Consider the following 25,553-nt stretch of genomic DNA (forward strand, 5'->3'; position numbering starts at 1 on the left):
TTAGGCTCCAGTCATTTCGATGGCGTGGGTTCGAATCCCACCGCTGCCAAGCTGTTTTTGTCCCCGCCGCGGCGGCTCCTTTTCGCCCCCTGCGCAGCACGAAGGCGGCCCGGGGCCGGAACGGGACGAGCGGCGCTGCCCGGGCCGGGCACGGCCACCCGCGGGCCGGGGGTGCGGGGAGTTGTCGGTCACAGTCGTTAAAATCAATATTATAAAGTTGTGATATGAGCTGGGGAAAAGGGAAACGTTGTAATTTTCAGGGGTTCTGCCTTTGCACGCTGCTTTTGGGTTACAGCACCCCTACCCGCGGACCTGGCAGGCTGTGCGGCCTGCCCCGCACTGAGGGGAGGTGCCAGCGTTGGCGCCCTTTCCAGAATTCTCAAATCCATCCGTGATTACTCCCCTCCAGCTCTCATCCCTAGTCCTTTCCCAAGCTCTCTACTGTTCGCGTCTTGCTCTTGGCTGTTCCCTCTCCATGTTACAGGTTGGAAAGATGCAGACGGGAAGGAGATTTCTCTGATAAATTCCCACCGTGAGTGGTGGATGGGAAGGAACTGGAGCCTCCCGAACCATGCTGCTTTTAGGTCCATTTTAGCTGAACAGTAATGTGAAAAGCACATTGTTCACTTTAGCTGCTGCAAGGATTTGCTCAGTACAACTACTGTACTTCAGAAATTTGGTGCCAAAAGAGACTTATGCTTTAAGTTCAGCTGAGGAGCAACTGAACTGTGTTAGTTGTTGCCCTTAACTACAGGTGGTGAAGGAAGCTGTACAAAGATCTGTGCAAACCGCAGCGGCATAAATACAATTAACTAATATAACTTACTTAGTAACTTCAAATGTAACTACAATACCCAGTTTTGACCCATGAAAACCCCTACCAGCATGTACCTGCAGCTCTGCACCAGGGGCAGGGCAGGGAGTAGTTCTGGGACATTGTGCAGAGGCACAGCACGGACTTCAGCAATGTTTCAAGTACACTTTTATTTTCCCTCAGATGTGGTGCTAGAGCTAATTCATGAAATCACACAATGTGAAGTCTCTGAAGGCTTGGTGTGTGTTACTTGCAGTAATTGTTCTGTCTGTGCCTTTGCTTGTTCCTCTGTTCCCCAAGGTAGTGAGCCTTGACAGAAGCTGTGGTTGGTCATTCTCCTTATTTCAGCCATTTTTCTTCACTGGTGAAGCACTGCAGGCTGTCTGCAGCTCTTGTTCTTTCTGCAGGTTCTCATTTACTTCAGCAATCAATTTGGAAAGTTGTTTTGGTTTGAAATAGAGGCAACAATCTTGACTCTGAGTGTTTTTCCGTGATTTGGCAATTATTGTTTCCTGTATTTTAATTTATCAGGTCCAGCCACTCATCTGTTATGACTTTGTTTGTAAATTTAAAAGCAGCTGCCTGTTTGTTGCACTGTGCCAGTAACTATTGTGGAGGTTAGAATGATCTGGGTAAAAATACTGTGACTGTGCAGTTTATCCAGGTCAGCGTCCTCTTGCTTTAAAGAAACGAAAAACAAAGGCTAGAAAGTTTTAAAGAAAGAAAAATCAAAATTAAAGTAACAATTAAAATAAGGAAAACTTTGAGGAGCATTTGATAATTCGAGGGTTGTGGTCTGGATTTAATGTAGTGGTCCACAGAATCAGCAAAGTCAAACTTCCGTGGGCGGTACCCCAGCTGAGCTCGTGCCTTGTCTATTCGAAATGTGTGAGTTACAGAAATGTTCTGTACCTACAGGGCAAAAGAGTCAACATACAAAGGTATGACTACACAGGCAACTGGAACAAACTGTAAATGGTGGCAAAGACACAGTTAAAGGAAATGTAAAATACAAAACCCCCCACAATATTATATCAATGTCTTATGAGTAGTGCATACATTATTTTTAAAATTGTCTACTCAAAAGGAGATTCTTGAAAGCACAAAGAGACATTAAAAGCTACAAAGTAGAACCTGTAAATGTCCAGAAAAAATGTTCTGCAATTGTTCTCTTGCTTAGGCACTCAAAGAGGCAGATCAAAGCCATTTTGTGGTGCCTAAAGGCCCAGCCAAGTCATACAGGATACTGACCCTTGGAAGAGAGGAGCTGAAGAAGCCTCTCTCAGGTTGCAAGCATAAGCTCTTTTCAAAAATCATTGCAACTAAGCACGATATATTGCCTAAATGCATGTATTTGCCCTGGGAACTGGAGGCTGAAGTAGCACTGGGTGGAATTTACTTTCTACTGAGTTAAAGTCTCTCTCATATTTAACATGTATGGATCCCATGGGAATTAAGGAAAGTTTACAAACACAGACTTTACCTCATTTCTGGTCAGCAGTGGGGGCAGGTCAACAACTGGTCTCAAAATTGAATGAAGGTGTTCCATGAATGTGGCTGCGTAACAAAAGATTTAGACTTGAGGTAAGAACAGGGGATTGCTTTGCCATTGTGATTGTGACATATCTCACACTGTAAATGCTCATAAAGGATGATCACAGACCTGAGAGCTCAGGGTACCATTACTAACACCATCAGGACTACTTGCTTAAAGGAGGCTGGATTTAATCCTAATTATTGTGCTTGTGGGAAAAGGATTTGGGAAAGGGAAAAGATTGGGCACAGATCTAGTGAAAAGGTGAAAGGTGAAAAGGTGATCTAGTGAAAAGACTTCATAAAAAATATGGCAACAGCAAACTCAGTTGGATTCTGTCTGAGCTGCACTAGGGGGTTGATTCTGGAGAGAGCAAGCCAAATACCTGCGCAGCAAAGCAGATATTCTTCAGCATATTTCATAAAGTCATGGAGTTTTACATTTAACTTTTTGTATCATTAACTCCACAAAGTTATACATCTGTTAAGTCCTACATAAACCTGTTTTAGTGGGACTCAAATAAGAGATCATTCTGGTTTCAATATACTGCACAGAGATGAACTTTACACTGTTGAACACTAGGTGAGCACACAGCATATTATTTTTATACATCAAAATGAAAACTGTGGGCAAATAAAACAATATTATATTTCAGTTAGGAATGAGGGTAGCATGAAGAGGAAAGAAATGTTGTTAAAATATTTTACCTGATGCATAGACTAAGCAAGTAGGAATGCGTATCCATGGCTTACTGCAACCTAATCTTTCAAACTGAAAAAGATTTAAAAACACTGAAAAACCCCAGAAACTTCAAATGAGTTTTAAAGTTTCAATGTAAAAGATATTTATGGAACTATTTACTGTTAAAACAGAAAAATTAATCATGGCTCTTAGTATTTACTATTTTTCATTTTTAAGGAGATGCCAGTTAAATGTCATCCACAGACACTATGTCATTTTTGTATCTTAAAATAAGGAAGGAAATTACAATAATTAATCAAAATGTCATGGTATGCTGAAACCTAGTTTAACATCATGACGTGTTTATGGTTTTGAGCCTATCATTAACAACAACATGGTATTTTGTAAAGAATGAACAGATGAATACTTAAGACTTATATTTTTTTGCTCGCCCAAAATACCCATTATTCACATCTGCATGCCTCAAAAATGAAGACAGTAAGAGCTCAGGATAGGGTGCTGGTATAGATGGTCTATTGGTCTCAGGGAAGACAATTGCTTTAATGTAGTATTTTGGGTGGGCTTTGTTACACTGACATTCAAGCAGGAATTAAACCCACATTCAGGGAGTTCCATGTGGAACTCTCACACCCAAAGCAAACGTACAAAATGTAGCACACACACAACAGCTGGAGCTGCATACAGCTAAAGAAATTAATGTACTTGGAGATCAGTATTGCACGTACAAGTGGAGTTAACCATTCAAAAAGGTTGGATTTTTCGCCGTCATGAATGAAATACACCTGGCCACTCTGTTAAAGAGGTAGAGAAGAGACAAGTCAGTAAAAATAATACCGAATATATATTGGCTTCTTTTTCTTTTTCTCACCCCTTATGAATAGCTTAAAAATAATACAGCAATCTCAAATATGAGTGGTGCACATGCAAATCGCAAACTCTCTGCTTGTGGTTCACTCTGTTGCACTCTTGTGTGTCACAGAATTGGTGAACAGGTGGTTTGTGTGATTAACATGCCTTGGAATAAATGGTTTATTACAGACGTGCCTGTTCAGAGTGGCTGTACTGACTGTGCAGAGACACCACTGGAGCTGGTGCTGGATCTCACTGGTGCTGCTGGCACATGTCCACCAAAGGGCTGGGCCCATTCTGCTCTGGGTCTAGTTAAGGCTCACTGGAATCCAGAAGACTCCCGTGTAGCCAAGGTCTACATTCCTGCTTTCCTTTTGCTTTCAGTGTTTTAGAAAAAGTAGTTTAATCTACTTTGAACCTCTTTCTAATATACTCTCAGGACAATGCTTCTAGGTAATCAAAACCCTGTATTTACAAGGAGGAAAACAGCTGTAACTGTTTTTGAAAGCAATGAACCCAAATTAAATGTGCCTCGGTTGGCACATGGCATGGGAAGAACTGACCATCACAGTTCAGAACATTAAATCTGGACTTGTAAAGGGGAACATGATGAATATGCCCGAACTTCCAGTTTCATTTCCAACATAGCAAACATTCTTTGCTCATCTTTCAGAAATGACAAATATTGAATTTTAAAAATGCCAAAATGGTGATATTCTTACAGAACTGAATATTCCATCTCTTAACCAACACCAACAGCCAACACCGTGTCCCATCCCACATTGTTCATAGCACATTTATCAGCTGAAAACACATTTAAACATGTAAGCTGAAGGACAATAACTCTAATTACTGCAGTAGTTACTATAGCACAGGATACAGTGGCAGGATCCACTGTCAAATGAGATGTGTTGTGGTTCACTGTGTACTTACAGCTATGAAGTTCTTTTCAGGGGTGAGAGCTTCAGCAGCTAGAATATGAGCTTGCACAAAATTCTCCACATGTATCCAGTTCATTTTAACAGTAGGGTCCCCAAACTTGAAGCTAAGTAGCCTTCTCTCAATAATCTTCTGTAGATATAAACAAACATGAAACCATAACAAAATGGGTTTTAGAATGAGGTGAAGTGTACTTTCTTGTCCAGCTAAATGTATGTTTACCTCTACTTAAAAAAAAATTAAATACACGAAGCAAGTAAAATATTCAAGGGAACTGCTCACGAGAAAATTTCAGAAGATGCATTGTGATATGTTCTGAATTCACAAAAAAACCAAGTTCTAGGGATAAGTAAAATATTGTATGGAAAGGTAAGATACAGTTCTGAGTGGATCAAAAGTAATCACTAAATTGGATCAAATTTATCAAATATCTTTGGCTAAGAAAAACTGGAAGATACACTTTGGCTGGAAGGAAAGTGTCCCAATTTTCATTGAATAGGTAAATTTTAGAAACTGCAAAACATTAAATTTGCATAACGCATTAAAATTGGCTCAAAACAAGTAAGCTCAAAATCAAATAGAATTTTTAAAGTACTATATCTTTTAAAGGGGCTAAAAAAAAATCTCAGATTTAACTAAAATTACATTTTCCAGTCTTAAAATTATTTACAAGATGATAAAGTATATTTTGGCTCACTTTAATATAATTTCCTACCTCAGCCACAATCCAAACCCATCCATTATGTGGTCAATTTGAATCTATTCTTTCCTGAAAGCTGTGTATAACTTTATATTACACTAATCCTTTTAAAATAACTAGCTCACAGAATTCTACAGGGATCAGGTTCTGAACGTCATCTGTTGGGCCTGCAGTTTAAAAGCAAGTGAAAAAGTAAAATGTGAACACCTCAGCTGCTGCCCTTCAGTAACCTGTTGTACCAGAGGGTGCTTCCAGCCCTCAAACCTGCTCCATTGGACAGTGAAAGCTGTTAATAGTTGAGACTGGAAATAAGATATTTTGCTGTGTCTCTTTTCATTAATATTTAAAACCATTTGGTGTAAGTTGCATGTAAACAGACATTTGAAATATCATGGATTGGCCTGAATCTTACAGTAATAATTAAATTATGAAGCTGGGTTTTCATGTGTTTCTATTAAAAAAAAAAAAAAAAAAAAGAAAAAAAAAAAAAAAAGAAAAAAAAAGAAAAAAAGCTTTTGAAATCTACACTTTACAGATATAACGCTTGTTAAAAAAGTTATAATATCCTCAGCAGATTATTGAATTGTTGAATTGCTACCCAATAAGATCAGTCAATTTATAATACGAATAAGTGATGCTCCTTGCAGCTTTTTACCCATATCATAGAAAACTCTGTTGGTTAAAAAATTCAAATTACATACTGCAAGCCTTGGCAAGTGTCTCTGCTCTTCTGGTCCATAGATTCCTGGTGGGCGAAGAACACACGTGTGGAGTGTTCCACCTCCTAGAGCAGAGCATGGGATAAGATCATTCTTAACAGACTTTCACGTCACTGCATTGTATCTTTCATTGTATGAATCAGGCAGTGGCAACAGAACTTACTCTAAATTCATTTAACTACCTTATAAAACAATGCATACCAAAAGGTGCTGCATTAGTAGCTGGATATTAACATGGGAGAATCAGAGCATGCAAAATAGCAAGGTAAGATTCAGAGAAATCCTGCAAGCATAGTTGTGTTCCTAGAAAATACCAGATATTTAAAGATCTCTTTCTAATCAGTCCCTTGTCCCTGTGCCAGAGCAGTGAATGAATGTGTTGGCTGTGGTGATGAGTTCACTGAAGTGAGCAGGTTGTTTGGATAGTGGAATGAAAGCAACTAATCCCACACAAAATTATTGATGGGAAGCAGTGACCTGTTAGCAGAACAAGGTAGAATTGTAAGGTTCCCTCAACAGCAGGTGCAGCTCCCACTGGAGTGAGGTAGAAGCTCTTGACATTTTCAGTGGGATCATAAAAATCAAACCTTCCTATGTACATCAGTTGGCTGTTTCCTCATCTGCTAATAACTGTTCTTAATAGGATTTGTAAACATATAAAATATTAAGTCCTGCTATGGCACAGGACCAAAATGGGATGTTTGGAACACTGACTGGTTCTATTTCATTGACAAATGCAGAACTGTGTATTGGTCCTGAAATTAGGAGGGGCTTTGATGTGAAGAGCTGCTAAGGAAATAAAGGAGGAAAAAAATAATTTTTCTTATTTTAAACAAAATAATTTTCTATGGAGTTCCCATCATGGACTTTCTATCTGTTTTAGCCCTCTGCAAGTATCAAGTGAAGAGTCTTTTCTGTAAGTTGTCCACAGCTAAATTTAGCTCAGTATCACTTGGTCACATAGAATCATGTTGCACTTTACATTAATTTGTTTTGCACTGGCAGTTATAGTATCTCATGGGTGAGCTTAAGTATTCAAGTGTATAACTGGCTTCCTCAACATGGAAAACTTTGGGAAGCACTAATAAATAATTCCGTGCTCTAGGCTCAGGTAGCTACTTCAGATTTTAATATATAACTTGAGGGGGTGTGTGGTATGTAACAATTTAATCAGTATTCCTGTTTTACTTATGTTGCATTAGACAGTGACATTAAACACTTGTTTTTGTTTAATTTATAGTTGTCTTATTATCTTTCATTAACATACTGAACTTACTGCTACCATGCTAAAACCTTTTACAGACATTGTGGGAACTTAAAACCAATTAAAAGGAATTTTAAAATGAAAATACTTTAATTTGTGAGAGGGAGTTGGTAACTTAATTTCATAACTGCTGGGCAATATTGTCTACTAAGGATTGATACAGGACACAGGATTTTGGGGAGGAACAAGAAGAGGAGGAGTAAATTGTACTCTGAATTCATGCTCAGACAGAAGTACCTGCTAGTGAAGATTCATTAGCTGCCAGTACCATTTGTTCTGCAATTGATTTGGTTCTGGAATAATGGTCAATGAGCTGTAGAGAAAAAGCAAATACATTTGTATCTGTTCCTAAAATGACAGGACAGAGAGGCATCTCTTCTTCATTAGTTTTCACTTAGCAGATGGCAACAGATACCTCAAAACACAGAAGTTGTGGGGTGTAGGGTTCAGGGTAAAACACATGAATATTTCTAGGGTAAGGAAACATTTTTGTGTATGCAAATCGGGTTAATTAATTTCAGCACATTTGAGAAGCAATAAATATATGTATGCTTTGAATGCTGCCAGGAATGTAATTGATCACTACTTTGTAATCTGGATTTCTTCTTCAGGTAATGGAAAAGTCAAATGCCAAGTTTTGAAGTCATTACACTTGATCTGAAACATCCTGCTTACTTCCATGTGGCATTGTCCCAGAGAAAATGTTATTTAAAACATTGTTAAAAATATTCATATTTTATCTCCATGTCTACTTCTTGAAAGACTGTGAAGGACTTAATGGAGGGAGAAGGGACACAAAAAACAACTGTGTATGCAAAGCAGACAGAAGTACTTTCTCTTTTTTTAATTAAATATAATAAAATCATATAAAAGTAGGCTGCTTTTCTAGATCAGTTCTACCTTGATTATATGTCCTCTAAGGGAGAACCAGAAAAATCATGTGGATAATAAATAGCTTAAGAGGCAGCAAGCCATTTAGCAGAATCCTCATGTCCTGGTGGAGTATCCCTGATGTTAATGTGGCACTTTTGTGTGGAAGTTATTTTCCAAAATCAAGGCCTTAATAGGAAACCAAAGAAATACATACTTCAATGTACATAAAACTGATGTGCCAAGGTTGTGAATAGCATCTTCAAAGACTGTAAAGAGTTTTCTTTTTTCTTTCATATGGTTTAGCTTGAAGGAGACTTCAGAAACCATCTTGTTCCAACCCCCTCTTCCATGGGCAGGGGCACCTCCCACTAGACCAGGTTGCTCAAACTCTCATCCCACCTGCCTTTCTTGTGCCTGGGTGCTTTCATCAGGCAAAACACTGTCATAAAAACTCCAGGCTTTTTCAGAAACATGGAAGTAAACAGAGAAATTTGAAAATAGAATACAATAAAATACCTTGTCAATTGGGAAATATGGCAAAGATTCCTCATCCCCATCTTCAATAGGGAGCCCTCCAAACACCACATTCACTGAGCTGGTGTAGACCAGCCGAGGGATGTTTTGTACTTTGCAGGCTGCAGCAATGTAGAAAGTCAATTACTTTAGCGGAAAAATATATGGGAAAAAAAGGTTGTGTGACATTTTTTCCAAGAAAGTGTCTAATGTTAAAAGAGAAAGTCCATTCTGTGACTGGGTGGGTTGAAATGCAGAGCATATTTAAAGGGAAGACATCAGTGTAGAAGGAAGTGCTTTACTCCCTGTCACATCCTAAGCTGGGTGCTAGCACTGTGCCTCAGGAGAGCCCCTCCAGCCTGCTGGGCCTCAGGACAGAAGTCCTGCTTCAAGGGCTGCCCACTGCCTGTGCACAGGTTGTTAGCAAGCAGGCTAACTGCTACAAAATACACAGGGAATTGGTTAACTCCTTACATGGATGCAGACTCTGACATCAGTCAAACAAGGTGTTGAAAAGCTGAAGTTGTGGAACTACAGTGCTGGCTCTCATATCACACCTTGTAGCAGAATTGAGCATAAACCCTCCCTCTGACGTGTTTCCTCATTTTCTGCCAACAATGTAAAGTACTTGTAGCAAATAGAGTGTGCCAAAAAGGCCAACTGGCTTCATCTACTTGGGATATGATGTTTGATACGCTGTACTAACACCCAGTGGCACAGTTAAATACCTACCATTAAGGATTAATCTTGTTCCATTAATGTTTACAGTTTCAATCTCTTTTTTATGCAACTAGGAAAAGAAAAAAAAAGTGCATTTTTTAGTAATAATACATATTCGATTCAATAGGGGGATGTTATAAATGTCCCCAAATAAGCATAATTTAGTGCTTGATTATTAAAAATGTCATTTGAAACTGCTGCTTCAGACTTAAAGAAGCCTAATCATTATTTTTAAACTATGCCTGTATTTTTCTTGTATTTTTACAGACTAGTCTGCTTGAAGCAAAGAAGATGGTAGTGCTTCTAAAAATATATGTCCAGTTTTTATATATCTTGCAGCAGTATGTTAAATATTTGTGTTTCAGTAGCACTTTAGTGACCAGTTGCCTCTAACTAGAGCAATTCCAATTATGCATTGCTCAGTGGCAAACAACTTTGAGTGAGCTGTTCTATCCAGACAGGGTAATTACTGAAGTTCCTCTTATTAAATAAAGTAAGAAAGGGGTGTGTTTGTGTGTGTGTGTGTATGTGTGTGCTTGTGACTCTAATTATAAAATTATGACTCAGTGTCCTACATCAAGTGCATCTGTGCAGCTTTTTACCCAATGGCAAACAATTAAAAACTTGAAATATTGTTATTGTTATAATTCAGATATATGAAATAATTTATAATTTAGTTAAGGTTTTATTCCTTCTAGTGACCTTACACCTAGGAGATCATGTGAAGGTTTAGGGAAGAAACAGGGTTTTGGAGGGAACCAGCCTCCCTTGTTCTTCCTTTTGTCTTCACAATATTTCAGAACTTTTCAATGCCATTTCCATCTCAAACACCTTCCCAGAGTGCTGGTGGAACCTCTAATGGAGAGGAAATCACTCTGCAAAGCAGTGTGCTTGCAGCTGGCACTCCAGTTTGCACAAAGCAATTTGTCAAAGGACCAGGGCAATATGAAGAGATGAAATCTGTTATGCAGTGTTACAGCATCAGTTTCTCACACTCAGTGTTGGCAGTCACACAGAAAAAACCAAAACTATGCGGACTCACCTGCTCTAATCCTGACATTCCATATGAAGCTACATGAAACACACAGTCAGCCCCTTCACAGGCTGCCAATATGGCATCGTAATCCCTGATATCTGTCTGTAATACATAAGAAAAGATATTTGGACACGAAATCAAAGCTGCAGGTGAGCATTTGTCATACAGTGGGTTAACATAGAGGGTTACATATAATGCATATATAGAACTGTACTTGCTGTATTCTGGGACTCAAAGTTGGGCACACATCAAAACTTGCTGATAATTATGCTTTTCTTCCATAGAACCCAAAGGACTTTAAAGACATTCATTAAGGTTCCCAATAGTCCTGTGCTTGTTCTGCAGGTGGTTAAACTAAGGCCTAGATAAAGGCATGATCCTGAGGAGTCAGGAGTGAAAATGCTCTGTGCATTACAGGTTTTGCTGGTTTCCTCATTTCAGATACACTAAAATCCATTCACCAAAACTCATGTGGGATGTTCACACAGTTTAAAAGGTTACTGAAATTTGAAATAATTACAATTAGGTATTTGGATTCTGTGAAAACTAGTAAGACATATAAAAGGCAAATGAACTAACTTTGACTGTTGGGAAAGTATTATTTATCATACCTCAATCCACACCACTCCATTGGGAATTGCCCACAAAGGCTTGTGTATGTCACACAGAACAACAGAAGCTCCTATGTCAGCAAGAGCACATCCCAGCTTGTATCCACAATAGCCACCACCTCCTGTCACCACGGCTCTCATACTGATTTTTTGGAGAGATCCGGCACGCTTTCTCCGTCTACCGTCAGAGGTTCTTCGATAGGGGGTTGCACTCATTTTTGCTTTTGTGTCAATGAAATACTGCCCAGCACTACCAGATACATGTAACAATTCCTTCTACGTGGTGAAAATTGCTCCATAGCACTCCTGGATGCAGACAATTTAACAGAATTTCATGTTGACAAGATCTATTCAGAGCAGCAAGATCTGACTTTAATCCAGCCTGTTTAAGAGAGATAAAGACAAGAGCAACCCAAAATTTACAATCCCCAGTTTACTGCTAAGACAGACACCTGAGAGAAGTATTTCCAGCTTCTTTCTAAGTACCAGCAGCTAACATAAATTAAGAATACACTGAGCTGTTATCATTGGCAGTGCTGGAGTTGTGATAGATGAGGATTTCAGAAGGGAGAGGGATGCCTGATCCTTATGTTATAACTTTAGAAGGTGTATCAGAGAACAAGGCTATCCAATCCCTCACTTTCGAGGGGAACTCCAATAAAATAGCTGCTATACTACAGAAAGGGTTAATAACTGCGTTAAGAAAAAGTAATAGTGCATCACTTATTTCCTGAACACGGGGGTTCTTGCCCTTCCAGGGCTTTCTCACCGGCACTCAGGACATTTCAGGGGCTCTGGCTACGGACTCCCTCCGACACCCCGTCCCTGCCCCGGCCGCAATTAAACATTCAAAGCCACCCGAGCCCGGCCGGGGCTCTCCGCATCTCACTTGCAAAGGGGCCGGGCGGCAGCAGCGGGACTCGGGCCGGGCCCCCGCCCGTCCCCGGCCTTGGGCGGTCCCGCGGGCGGCGCCGTTGGGGGCGTTGGGGCCGCGGGCCGGGCTCGGGAGCCGCTCCGGCCGGAGGGTCCGACCCGCCAACAGCCTCCCCGCGGGTCCCGCAGCGCCCCGCCGCTCTCATCCCGCAGCGTCTCTGACAGCCCACCGCACCCCCACCTCACCCCCGGGTGCCACTCATCTGGAAGCAGCTTTGGGATAGCACAGCTTTCCTGGGATTCTGCTCATCACGCGGCATCCCTGTAGCCCACAGCATCCTGGGGATCCCACAGCATGGCAAGGTATTCCCGGCTTGCCAGAGCATCCCTGAGATCCCAGAGCATCCCATGGTGGTTCTTACCTGCGAGTGTCCTCACACAGCTGTGACTGCTGCACAAAAGCATCCTGTCCAGTAGCGAGGGCTCTGGCCACACTGAGGTACCTGTTGAACAGGTTATTCAGGAAAAAAACACCACTTCCTGCCTACTGGTTGGACAGTCGATGGCAGGACATGGCTCATAGAGATGCAGAACTTCTGAGACACCTGCAAAACAGCAGGAGTTCCCAAAGAGGCACAAATAAACAAATAGGCACTAAGGTCTCTTTCCATCTGAGCCTCCCTGTGGTCATTTGAGCCTGAGAGGGTGTGAAAAGGGTCAGGAGCTGCAGAATTTCAGTTACCCATTCCAGGCAAAAGTTAAGCTTTGAACACGTTTACCTCTTTTGTTACAGCTGTGCTATGTCTGAACATTCATATTAAATTTTAATCACTTAAAGACACACTGCAGTTAAGTTAAAGTAGGAGTAACTCAAACAAGACCCAGCTTAAACTGAGATTCAGTGAAGACCCACAGAAATAAGAGACCTGGTTATTCCCAACTGGTACTGAGGGTTGTTTTAAAATCCCAAATACAACATCTTTAAAAAAGATAAGTCAATATACTAAAGCTAGTTATTTTTAATCAGTGCTGTTATAACAGTGATGTAAAAAGCATCCTACTCCAAAAAAACAAACCACAGGTTTGTGTTACAAGACTGAAATGATGGGACTCCACAAAGCCAGTGAGCTCCTTGGTTAGTCCTTACTGAGGAGCATCCAAACAAGGCCAGAGCCTGCAGTCTTGTGAAAAGTGTTGGTGTAATCCAGGACGCATCTTGAGCTATTAGTCCAAAAAAAAAGCTATATGAAAGATTTAATAACTAATTAAGACTAAATAACTAATTTAGAACCAAATTGAATGTTTGCATGCAGCTAAAATGCTCTCACTGGAAAATAACTTTATACTTGTGTATTTTTATTCTGCATTCCCAGGGAGTAAAGGCTTACGTGGTAAGCCTGCAGCACTTGCTGACTCAGCTGCAGCTCTGTAGTGATAAATTGTGAATTTAACTTTTTCAAGTTTTAATCAAACTTGGATAAAGGTCTCATATATACAGAGCTTCTTTAAGCTTCCTGTCAATTGCCAGGAATAAGAGAGGGCTGAGCAGTGCCTCTGCTAAAGGAAGATGTACATTGGGAGCTCACTTTTTATGGACAAGAACAATCTCCAAATGCAAATCCATAATCAAGCAGGCTCTACTGCTTTCACTGCACACAGAACTATTTGTTTAGTGAAGAGAAAATAAACAGAGTAAAACAAATCTTTGCTTACACAAGCTGCAGTGGTAATTGTGGTTGCTTATGCATTTTCCTGTCACTGTGTATTGTCTTTTACCTGTAAGCTTAATTCTTCTAGGCTTGCTGTTGGCTCTCCTGCATATCCTAGAGATTCAAAGTGAGAGAATTTCTAACAACTTACTGGCCTTAAAAATCCTGTAAAATGCTAAGAAAAGGCAAAATGAACACGGAGTGGAGATAATCAGATGCCAGAGCTGTTCCATCATTGTCTTCCATGACCCACCATGGCAAATCCAACTCTCCTGATTCACGTGGGGTGCAAGAGAGGGAGCAGCTGCTCCCTGGTCAGAGCAAAGCTGGTCCCTAAGAAAAAACTGGTAATATCTTTAAGGTTTGTTTGGGCTACACCTGGTGTGTGCATGTAGCATAGGTGGCCCACATACTGCAACCCATCCAAGAAGCAACTGATGTAAGACTTAAGAAAGGGGAAAAGAGAGAGGTTGGATTCTCACTCCTGTCTTGGTGCTTGGCTTCTCTGCTCACCCCAAAATGCAATTCCCTGAACACACAGTGTGTGCCAGCACTGCTACAGGGTTGTGGAGAATGTGACTCCAGGGAGCAGTAACAGCTGGCTGAATTCCACCTTCCCACAAGCTCCTTAAAAATGGTATTTGGTTCGGTTATTATTTATTATTACATTTAAAGGATATGATTTGATTTACAAACACACATAATGATATTTATTACATTTTTACAAAGCTTTAGAACAATAAAATTATTTTACATAAATATGATTTTCATTCCTCTAATCTCCTATTATATATAAATATTTAGTTTCCATATTTTTGCACTGTTTCCCAGGTCTCTGTAATTCCTCAAGCTGACTGACAGTAGCTGTATCCATGGCTTCATCAGAAGAGTTGTTTAGTCACCCTTTTCTTCACTGGAGCTACTGGACTTGTTACAGCACTGTTGTCCTGTGACAGTTCCTCTTCTTCCACCTTTTCACCCTCTTGAATTATCATTTTTAGTAAATGCTTCCCAGCATGAAACAATCATGTAATGAAGATCCATTAAAACTATTCCTGCACCCATTTGTGGTGAACTCCTTTGCTGTAACACTGTTTCTCTTGAGGAACATTTCCTGATATGTCCTATGTTTTCACTTTTCTAGTTGTTTTTTGTTTGGGTTTTTCTTTCTTCCTTAATGAGGTCAGAGAGGTGTCATCATAGTAATATGAACAACAAAGTCCAGAGTGGCTGAGGAATGTACTATGACCAGATAATTAATACTCAGCAACAAAATGAGGTTTTCTGGAACAGGGAGTGGTTATTTGATTTTAGAAGAAAGAAAGAATTATCAAACTTAACAAAATGACGAAGACAAACACCATTTTAAGAAATGTGTGATCTTCTTGGCAGGTAGGTCTTGTTTTTAGATAATGATCCACAGAATCAGCAAATGAGAATTTTTTCGGTTTATAACCGAGTTGATTTCGTGCCTTGTCTATTCGGAAAGTGTGAGTTACAGTGACATTCCACACCTAAAACCCAATAGGACAGTTAGGGCAATGACTTTAATATCCAATTTTCTAGAACTTGGAAAATATATCAACAATGATACTACAATGGAAACAGAACAGAAAACAGAGTTGCAATGCAGAGAATTGCAATCCAATTGCAGACAATCTCTTAATGAGAATTTGAGTCAGAAATATATAAACATTATATTTTTAAATATATTTACCTCGTTCCTTGTCAAGAAAGGTGTAAAGCTAAAAACTGGCTTTAGTATCAGGTGTAGATATTCCATCAGAGTGGCTGTGAAAAAGAAATTACTTAATGAGACATCTGAGTAACAATAAACTGAGACAATGCTGACATTTTACATCCTGTCATTCCTAATGACAGAAGGCACAGTTTAATTTATAAAGGACATGATGAGTTTATGAATAGCCTTTAAACTTTATCTGGTATAATTAATACAACACAGCACAAGTGATTTTTCTCAATTAAAATAATGTTAAGTTAAATAATCCCTGCAATTTAGGTCCCTGCATTTTATAAAACCACTATGTAGCTTCATAGGAATTAAAAAATCAAGCAACCCGCAATAATTAAGAATGTATTTTATTTTTTTTACCTGCTATATGAACCAGGAGAACAGGAATATGTATCCAAGGTTTCCTGTAGCCTAATTTTTCAAACTAAAAATGGTATAAAAAGGAAGAGTAACAGAGAACTTATACCAAATTGAGGATGCCAATGCCATTAAAAAAAAAAAAAAAAAAAAGGTTGATAAAACTTGTATATAAACTTCATTTTCCAGCTAGTCTTCCTGTCAATGGAGGTAGTAGGAAATGCAGTCGAAGCCCACTACTCATTTTTGTTGCCCACCTCCCATCCTTCATCTGCAATTGGACAGTATAAGGGGAAAAAAGACCATTTCCAAGGGGGAAGTGACCCACAGTGGAATATTGAACTATAGTTAAATACAGGCCACATTTTCTGCTGCAGCCATTTTCTGTGATGGCATTGCAGGATCAAAATTTTGCCATGCTCCTAGAATCCCAGCCTGATATTTCTGAAAATATAGTGTTGTGTCTTTTTAGTTTCTAAGATAAGATTCTGAATGAGCTTCCCCTCTGTGCTGCAGCTGATGCCAGGACAAAGGGATAAGCAATCCCTAAGAATCCTGCCAGATGCCAGTGGCAGAGCTTGCCATGAACTGTGGGTTTGCTTAATGAAATGCTCTGCCCTGCAGCAGGTTCTGCACCTCCCAGCTAAATCCTCTCAAAGCAGTCAGGCCAAACTTTGCAGTTACACATATCCAAAACTTCCCTTAACACCAGTGGAACTTTGGGATATGCAGGGAAAACAGGACTGAGTTTAATGTTAAGTAATTCAGTCATTTATGTGCACTGAACTTCATTAGGTTGATCTGGTGGGTCAGTCAGTGACAGAATTTGTACCCAAGTGGCGCTGGGAGCTGCAGGGCTATGCAGTACATACCAAAGGCACAATCCACTCAGAGAAGATGACATTTTCACCATCGTGGATGTAATAAGCCTGACCACTCTGGTAAAAAAGCAGAGAAAAACAGTGACAAAAATGTGCACAGGATGGCATTTTCTGTCTCACTCATCTGAGTGATACCTGTCATGATTTTGTGAGCAATAGAGCAGCATGCACAAGGTGAATATACACAGAGGAAACTGCCTTCACTGGGCTTCGCTGTGGTAACCCCACAGTGGTGGTAGAGATCATGATGATTAACCATGGTGTAGTGTAGATTAGAGCTCAGTTTCCCCAGGTGGTAGTCCAGCTCTTGGAGCATTATGTTCTTCATGATTTACTGGGCACAGAATGAATCCAATGGAAGGAGCAGCACTGATGGCATTTAACAAACACAGCTCTGAGATTGAATTCCAGCTGTGCTCTGAACGAGGAGTCTGAGTACCAGGAAGACCTGAGCACCCAAACAAACCTGGGACTCTGGGAATGTCATCAACCTAAAACAGCTTCCAAGCGCTGAACTAATTGAGAACACATGGAGAGGTGTTCACCTGTGTCTGATGTCTCTATGTTCCTACCAATCTAAATGAATCTGGGACCTTCAGGAACTGTGAATGCAGCAGCTGCTGCAGCGTTGTCAGCTCTGTAATGCTTCGCAGTCCTCAGATCGGTATTGCAATTATGACCAATAGAACAAAAAGAAAAACCTTTAAAAATTGTCCATTAATTTTGTACATCTCTTTTTGGAATATTCAGCTCTGAAAATTCAACTGGAATGCCTCAGAATGGTTGCTCTAAATTTTATGCATCTAGGGTCAGAACCTATTTTCAAGAGAATAACAGGATAAATACACACCATTTGTGTAATGGTGAATATATTAAGCTAGTTAAAAATACAGTTTCCTCCAGTAACCCAGGAAATTATGTCTTTTCAAACCAAACAAAAACATCATCAAAATATGGGCAAAATGTATTTGCATTTGCACTGTCTATGCTTGTGGAGCTACACACCATTTTAGAGAATTTGCATATGACTTTTTGGACACTCTTTGATCTCAAAACATCAAAAATTAAACCTGATTGAGAACTCAAGCTACTGGGACACAATGATTATACTGTTTACTTACAGCTACATAGCCCTTCTCAGAGGTGAGCGCCTCAGCAGCCAGTAAATGAGCTTGCACTAGATTTCCTATGTGAACCCAGTTCATCTGAACTTTGTGATTCCCAAACTTGAAGTTAAAAAGTCTCCGCTGGATATTTACCTGTAGAAGCAGAAAACATGAGATAACTACATTATTCCCTTATTATGCACTATAATATTGATTTTGTCTCAACTCAAATACTTGGAATTTGCCGTATTTGTGTACAGTTACAGCACAAGAAGTGTGTCACAAGAAAAAACCCAACTAGTGGGTGGTTTAGGAAATCAAAGATAGTTGCACCAATAGGCAGTGACAAAACATAGTGAGGTTATATTTTTTGGCAGAAACTAAAGTGCATATTTAAAAGACAATATTTCCATTAAATGATGGGGATGGAAATCTAGTCCTTTTACCACAGCATGTCAGCCTCCCACTTTTCCTTTTCACTGAGAAGCCCAGCTTGGTCCTGGCCCACAATGCTGGTTTCCTACTACTTGTTACCCTGCACCACATCACCTGTCCCCAAGCTTTCACCACATTCCTGCAGGAATGGTTAAGAACTGCAACCAAGGTACTGCCACTTGTGTTATGCCCTTACAACTACTTGTGGTGTCCTCCAGAGCTGAGTACAAAACACATACGGCTACTCGAGGCAGGTGCCGCTGCTCTTCTGGTCCATAGATGCCCGGTGGGCGCAGCACACACGTGTGGAGCTTGTCCCCTCCTTGGAGAGAGAGCAACAGGTCACTGTCAGACTGTGATGCCAATACACATTGTCTGAATTTTACACTGTCAAAATTAAGGCTCATTTGTGAGCCATTCTGTGTGGTTCGGCTTCCTGGGAACTTGATTTCATTTCTGTGTGAAATTGAATTCAGTAGCAGTGACAGAGCTGAGCTTAGCAGCCTGAAAAACCTTCATAGGATTACAAGAAGCACCCACTGGTCAGTGCTTACAAATTGGTATTATCAGAACAGTTAATTACCCACCAAAGAAAGGAATAGAAACAAATAAATATTTATTTCAATTAAAGTATACTATTGATAAATGAGCAACCAGAGAAAGGAATGCTCATTAGCACTCCTAATGATAGAAAAGCCCCAAATTCTTTATATGTACCTTTGAGTAAAGTTCCATTAGCAGCAAGAACCATTTGGTCTGCAATTGCCTTGGTTCTGGAATAATGATTAAATTGCTATAAGGAAGCAGAATAAGATAATTATTGAATCTGTAAAGGCAAACTTATTGTTTACGACTGACAACATTTCAATCTAGCCAGCTCACAGCTGAGCAAAACAAGACTAGAAATAGTTAGATTTAGTAAATATATAGTTTGTTTATGACAAAAAACAGACTTACACTTTACTGGCACAAGTTTAGCTTCAGAGTGAATTTAAGTCCATTTGTATTTACTTAACACTTTGTGCTGAATGCACTGAGAAAATCTACAGTAAAACAACTTCTGCTCTCAGAACAACCTTCACACAATCTACCCCTTGGAGCACCGTAAATGCCACATCATCCCATGGACAAAGTACCTTTTCCAGTGGAAAATATGGTACAGTTTCTTCATCTCCTTCTTCAATAGGATTCCCTCCAAACACCACATTCACCGTACTGGTATATATCAGTCTAGGGATATTTCTTTGTTTGCAGACTACAGTGATATACAAAATAAATTATTTTAAAACAAAAATAAAGACAGAGAAATAACTGAACTGGCAGATTTTCTTTTTGAAAACAAACATTACAATTAGAGGGGAAAAAAGGTAATATTTTAATTTTAACATTAACTTATTATTTAATATAATATTGTCTTCCATTTAGCTGGGAATTTTCATCCCAAATATGTGAATATTAACCATTGTGGTCACCAAATGTTTCATGATGAGGTACCTGTAACTATCATATCACTGGATTGCAGTTATCAACTGGGTAGAGGAATTATCTTGGTGGAAGAAAAAATCCTCCTTGCGAAACCTTTCTTAAAGCACGTTCATTTTACAAACTGAATACCGAGGAGATGATTGAGAATATTTGTGGTGGTACAGCCCTTGAGGCAGTGCTGTACTGAACCCTCAGTTCCATGGCCTTCCTCTTGCACCCCACTTTGATGGCACATGAAGTCACACAGCAGCACGGGCCAGCTCTGCCCACATGCCACAAAACTGCCTTTGTCTCAGTCTGTTCATAAGTGACAAATGATGTGTTAACAGGAAAACACATCCTGCTAGTGTATAATCAGCCGTGCTTTTAATACAAAGGAAATTAATGTTATTTTCAAAACAAAGACTTAATTATGGATTCCAGTCTTGTGTAGCTAAGACATTGTAGCTAAATTATGCTGCATATCTGTCACTGCAAACTTGAATAATGTAAATTTTCTTTTCATTTAACAATATTCTTAAAATTGAAGTGAATTAAAATGCAAATTCGGGATTTTTTAGAATCTTACAGAGCAGTCAGTCTGCCTGGTTCATTGGCTCATTTTGAAAATAATAAATGTTAATCATTGTTGCAAATATTTGGGAAAAAATAAAGTAATGTGTATTGTTAAAATGTAGATGAGCAGGTTCTGCTCCTCCCAGCATTGTGGTTTCCTGGGAGCACGTGGAAATTTGACATGGGGTATTTTTGGGGGTTTGGAGGTTGGGGAAGGAAGAAGGGAATATGTGGCAACTCTTCCTTCTAACTTGCTTAACTTGCCTACTATTAAATTTCTGCATTTTTTCAGTAATAACACACAGGCAGTATGAAAATTAGTCTAAATAAAAACTGATTCTGCCATTTTGCTGCTTCCCCCCCCCCCCCCCCCATTTGGTTTTTGAGGGAAAAACAAAGAGAATACAGCTTTGGTATTGACAGTACACTCGGAAAATGTTCTTTCTGGAATTGAATATACTGAAAGAGATCTACTGGCATCTTCCAGAAACGGTAGTTAAAACTCAGTGTATAATAAAAAGGGATCACAGTAACCAGAAAGGATGGGAGGTTTTCTGTATTAATGTGATAAAATAATAGCTAAATATACTTACTTACACATCTATGGTGTCTGTTACCTAATGTTTATGACACAACTAACAGTACAACAGCTCTCATGTTATTTCTATGAGGAAAGAGGATAACAGTTCTCCATTATATAGAGTAAAGGGGGAAAATAACCGGTACATGGAGGAGAGCTTTAGTTGGGCTGCCAAGGAATCAAGTCCAGGCTGAAAATCTATCCCCAGTTCAAACCAGTGGCAAATCTACCAGCTTTAATGGGACCTGCACACTCAGGTTTACATCATACTCTGACGGAGGGAGAGAAGAGCCTCATTTTACTGCCTGATCTCCACAGGAAACATCCAGTCAGAAAGTTTTTTAATTCATGATTTGGATCAGATGCAGAGAAAGAAAATCTAGGTACCTACCATCAATTATTATTTTTGTGCCACCAACATTTATGGATTCAATGTGATCTTTCTTTTGAAGCTAGAAATAGAGTTTGCACAAGATTTAATTAATCAAACAAGTCACATTTACAATATGATGGTTACAGTTGCCAGATCTAGAATAGCTGAGGTCTTTTTGTGATACGTTTTACAGTTCTGTTTGTCTGACATACAGTGATTTCTGGCAGTTCTGATTTTTATTGTCTTGTTCAGTGTATGAGCAAACAAAGTTGAAAAATGAAAGATAAAATGCATCTAAAAGGAAATAATAATAATAATACCTCAATATTTTGTCACACACCAGATAATCAATGATATAGAAACAAGGATTACTGGCAGAGGTTATGCTCCCTGAAAGCTTTCACAAGTTCTTGTTCCAGTGGCAATCTGTCCTGTTCTTTGGAATAAATAAGTAGGTTCATGACTTTTTTGATAACACCTTCTGTGTTATAACAGTCACTGTTATTCTGCATAACATATTGATTGTGGTCAGTTTTCTCAGTTTTCACAAGAAGAAAATGCATCAGTATGCATTTTAGAGCAGTGCTGTCACTCTTCAGATCAGAGAAAAAGGCTATACCTTCTTATCCAACATCTTAAAACTATGATCTCATTTTTCTAGAATATTTTGTAGTACATAACTTTCACACTTTGACTTTATTATTTAGAGAATGCCTCCTTTATTTCCTGTATGGGTGATTTGGCCTTTATATAAACTTCTGTCTGATATAAATATTGTACAATTACATTCTTTGTTATGTGCAGACGATTTTTTTCTTTCTCAAAAATAACCAAAGAAAACTTGAGGAAAACGGTACTTGCTTGTTCTGATCCTGACATTCCACATGCAGCTACATGGAACACACAGTCAACCCCTTCACATGCTTCGAACACTGCTTCATAATCCCTCACATCACCCTGTAAAATGAGAAAAGAATGTATTTTTGACAGGTTGAACTCCTTACATCCTCTATAGAACTGTATTAACTATGGCTAATAAGAAAAATCTAAAGGTATTCTGGTCTGTTTTTCACAGTACTTAACAACAATTAAATAAAATATTCTGAACAGGCAGAAAAAGCAATGACTAAGAATTTTGCCAGTATTTTGTTGCAAAACAAAGATGACTCTTGTTTGCTTCAATTATAATGCGTATTTTCACACTTAGTCCTACAGCCTTCAGGCTGGCAAAACTTGTTTGACTTGAATGGGAGCAGCCAGTGCTCGAGGGCTGGAGAATCCAGCCCCAGGGACAATAAATCACAGCAGGAAGGGTTCAGCTCTTTGCCTTGGAATCACCAAATAACAAAACCCTGCTTCTGTTGGCACCTTGAGATGCGATCTGTGCTGTCTTCACAAATGTCTTTTTATCCATCTAAGGCTTGTTTGGTGTACTGTAACTTTAATTACAGCTTTGTACAAGAGTAAAAAAATCCAGTACAATCTATATGTATTTAATACTTCATTTAGTGTACATTAGTGTATTGTAATCACATTTATGAAATTCCATATTTCACTGAGCACACCTGTATCTAGTATTAAATCCTAGGATGGGTTAGAATATTATATTGCATTTTTGTATACCAAGAAATTCTACATTAACAGTGCTCCCCATACATATAGATGACAATAAAAATATAGTACCTTTGTTTTTAGAATTTAGGTATTTCAAATTATTAAGTATTATATTCTTTCCTGTAATGAAACCGATAGAATAATCCCAAAAGAAACAACAGAAAGTAATATTAAGAGCTAATCTAATCAGTCTTTAACTCTCAACTTTTTTCTCCTGAGGTTGCCAAAGTATTTCATAAATACAGCTGACTTACACTTCCCACTCTCAAAGCAGTGCTACAGGAGCTAACCAGTATAAACAATATTAGCCATCTCCAAATGGCTCTCAAGCCTCTCAAGGCTCAAACCTCTAAAATCACTTATTGATTCATTTACTAGGACTCTATAGTTCAATTTTCCAGGTAACTCTCCTACACTTTGTAATATTTATTTTTTTTCAAATTATTTATAAAAAATGCTGTTCTAGAAGATCATCTGTGAGATCTTGAGTCCATTTAGATGTAAATTGCCATCAGTCCACAAACTTAAATCAAATTATGTGGACTTACAGCATTAACACATCAAGCTTATAGTGTTAAAATGGTTCCATATTCTGTAAAAGTTGTTTATGAAATTGAACTTTAAAACATCGTGGGTCAGACAAGATCTGCTTAGCCTGGTATTCTGCTCTCCTCAGAATCATCCATCCCCCACTGTCTCCCTTCCACCTGCCTCAGAGGGTGGATGTAGCCCAAAGGAGAAAACGTGGCATCACAATGACAGCCCTCAGGACCAACTGCCTGTGATCCCCTGCAGCTTTGCCGTCACCTTCCCAGTTCTAGTGGGGCTGGCAAATGCTCTTACAGTAAAAGCTCAGAAAAGATCAGCTGAGCAATACCCTGGGTTTAGCCAGAACTTGTGTGACATGACAGGAGCACCCACAAAGTTCCCCAAGAGCCCAAACCTGAGCCCCTGGAGCAGCTGTGAGAGGTACTGGGGAATGTGTCCTCCACACACAGCAGGGAGCTGTCAAATACTGGAGACCTCTTGTGTTCCCCCTTTTTTCAGACACAGTAATTATTCCTTGAACTGTTCAAAATCAAAAAGAATCAGTGCTCATAAATGGGTGCTGCAGAAGGAGCGTGGACAGGGCAAGTAAATGTGATGCTTTACCCCAGAATGTTCTTCTAGTCTTGAAGCATTTTCGTTCAGAAGATTTCTTGAGCCTAATTTGATTTATCTATTCAGCAGTTTCCAGAGGAGGTAATTTTTTCTTGAGGCTTTGTACATGCCTTTTACCCACAGCACGAAAAGCCCATCATTTTCTTTGTACTGAACTGACTCCTTATTCCCGATGGACAGTGAACAACGCCACTCACAGGCTGTAGAGCTCTCCCACTCCTCAGTCACCTCTTTCTCAGCCTGGAAATCGCTTCCTCAAGCACTCTCTTCGTGGCAGTCATTCTGCATTTGTGATCCTTTTTATTGCCCTCTCTTGGCTCTCACCTTTTGACTTGAAATAATTCCCGTGGGCAGGAACCTTTGTCCCTTCATTGTTCACTGTTTTCCTGGGGCGCTGAATGACACCTCCCAACAGAGCATCACTGGTGACATGAGACACTGGGACCCTGTTTGCCATCCCTTAATCAGGTACTTATGCATGCAAGGACCTTTTACCACAGCTTCTTGTCCTGAAAGGCTTTTCCATAAATGTTTTAATCAAAAATCCTGAAGAGGAATCCTTGACAATTAGAGCATTAGACATTGCAACTCCAACATACCCTGAAAAAATCCGCTCCGCTTGGAATTTCCCATTTAGGCTTCCGGACATCAAACAGCACCACAGCAATTCCTGAGCTAACGAGGGCACATCCCAGGTTGTAGCCCAGGTAGCCTCCACCTCCTGTCACCATTGTCCTGCTGCTCCTGGGAGCCAGCAGCCCAGCGGGCTCGGTCACTTGGCTCTCACAGCCTTGGCTGCTGGGGAGCTCTTCCGTGGATCCCTCCAGCATCACGACTGCAACAGAGAAGAGCTCTTGAAAATTCCTCCATAATACTTTGAGGTCTGGGTAATTTCAATTGCTTTCACATCACAATGCTCCCATACTAGTTTTATTCTCTTAATATGTTTAAAATGTATAAATTAATAATTTTGGTGATGGGCTTTCTATGTATACTGTTTAATAAGTATGAATACTTTTATATTCCAAGATTTAGTCTTTTCCTCATATGCCTAAATTTCATATTATATAGAAATGAAGAGAAATTACAGGATTTTAAAGCCATTATAATTACCTAACCTTAACAGCAATGATGGCATTTTTTAATACTTAGTTTAATCAAACATGTTATCCTTGAAAACTCATTAACTTCTGATATATTAATGCCAAATTGATGTTATCCTACTAGTCAGGAAAATAAACCAAAACATTAGATAAGGAATATAAGAAAGGATTCATTCTACTTTTAAAATCAACTTTATTTCACATTTGGATCTTCAGCAATGATAAACGTTTGTTAGCATTTTAAGCTTTTCTGGTTATACATTAAATATATTCAGTTTTCTGTCCAGTTCTCAC

At 39.3% G+C, this 25,553-nt stretch overlaps 1 protein-coding gene across 1 annotated transcript; it reads right to left on the reverse strand.

Moving 5' to 3' along the window:
* SDR42E2 (short chain dehydrogenase/reductase family 42E, member 2) lies at positions 1–24,986 on the reverse strand (the record flags this gene model as incomplete). The annotated part of the gene is made up of 27 exons (XM_083872298.1): positions 1–229; positions 532–595; positions 1,457–1,493; positions 1,577–1,726; positions 2,298–2,371; positions 3,056–3,119; positions 3,776–3,841; positions 4,833–4,970; positions 6,240–6,322; positions 7,759–7,834; positions 8,911–9,029; positions 9,640–9,697; positions 10,670–10,765; positions 11,275–11,524; positions 12,164–12,365; positions 12,696–12,752; positions 15,193–15,370; positions 15,574–15,647; positions 15,970–16,033; positions 16,839–16,904; positions 17,969–18,106; positions 18,628–18,710; positions 19,106–19,181; positions 19,525–19,643; positions 21,400–21,460; positions 22,243–22,338; positions 24,756–24,986. 27 exons carry the CDS (start codon positions 24,984–24,986, stop codon positions 1–3), a joined length of 2,949 nt encoding a protein of 982 aa, XP_083728424.1.
* Between the last annotated feature and the right edge of the window lie 567 nt (positions 24,987–25,553).

Source organism: Zosterops lateralis (genome assembly GCF_965231275.1).
Source record: "Zosterops lateralis genome assembly, chromosome: 15".
Classification (NCBI taxonomy): domain Eukaryota; kingdom Metazoa; phylum Chordata; class Aves; order Passeriformes; family Zosteropidae; genus Zosterops; species Zosterops lateralis.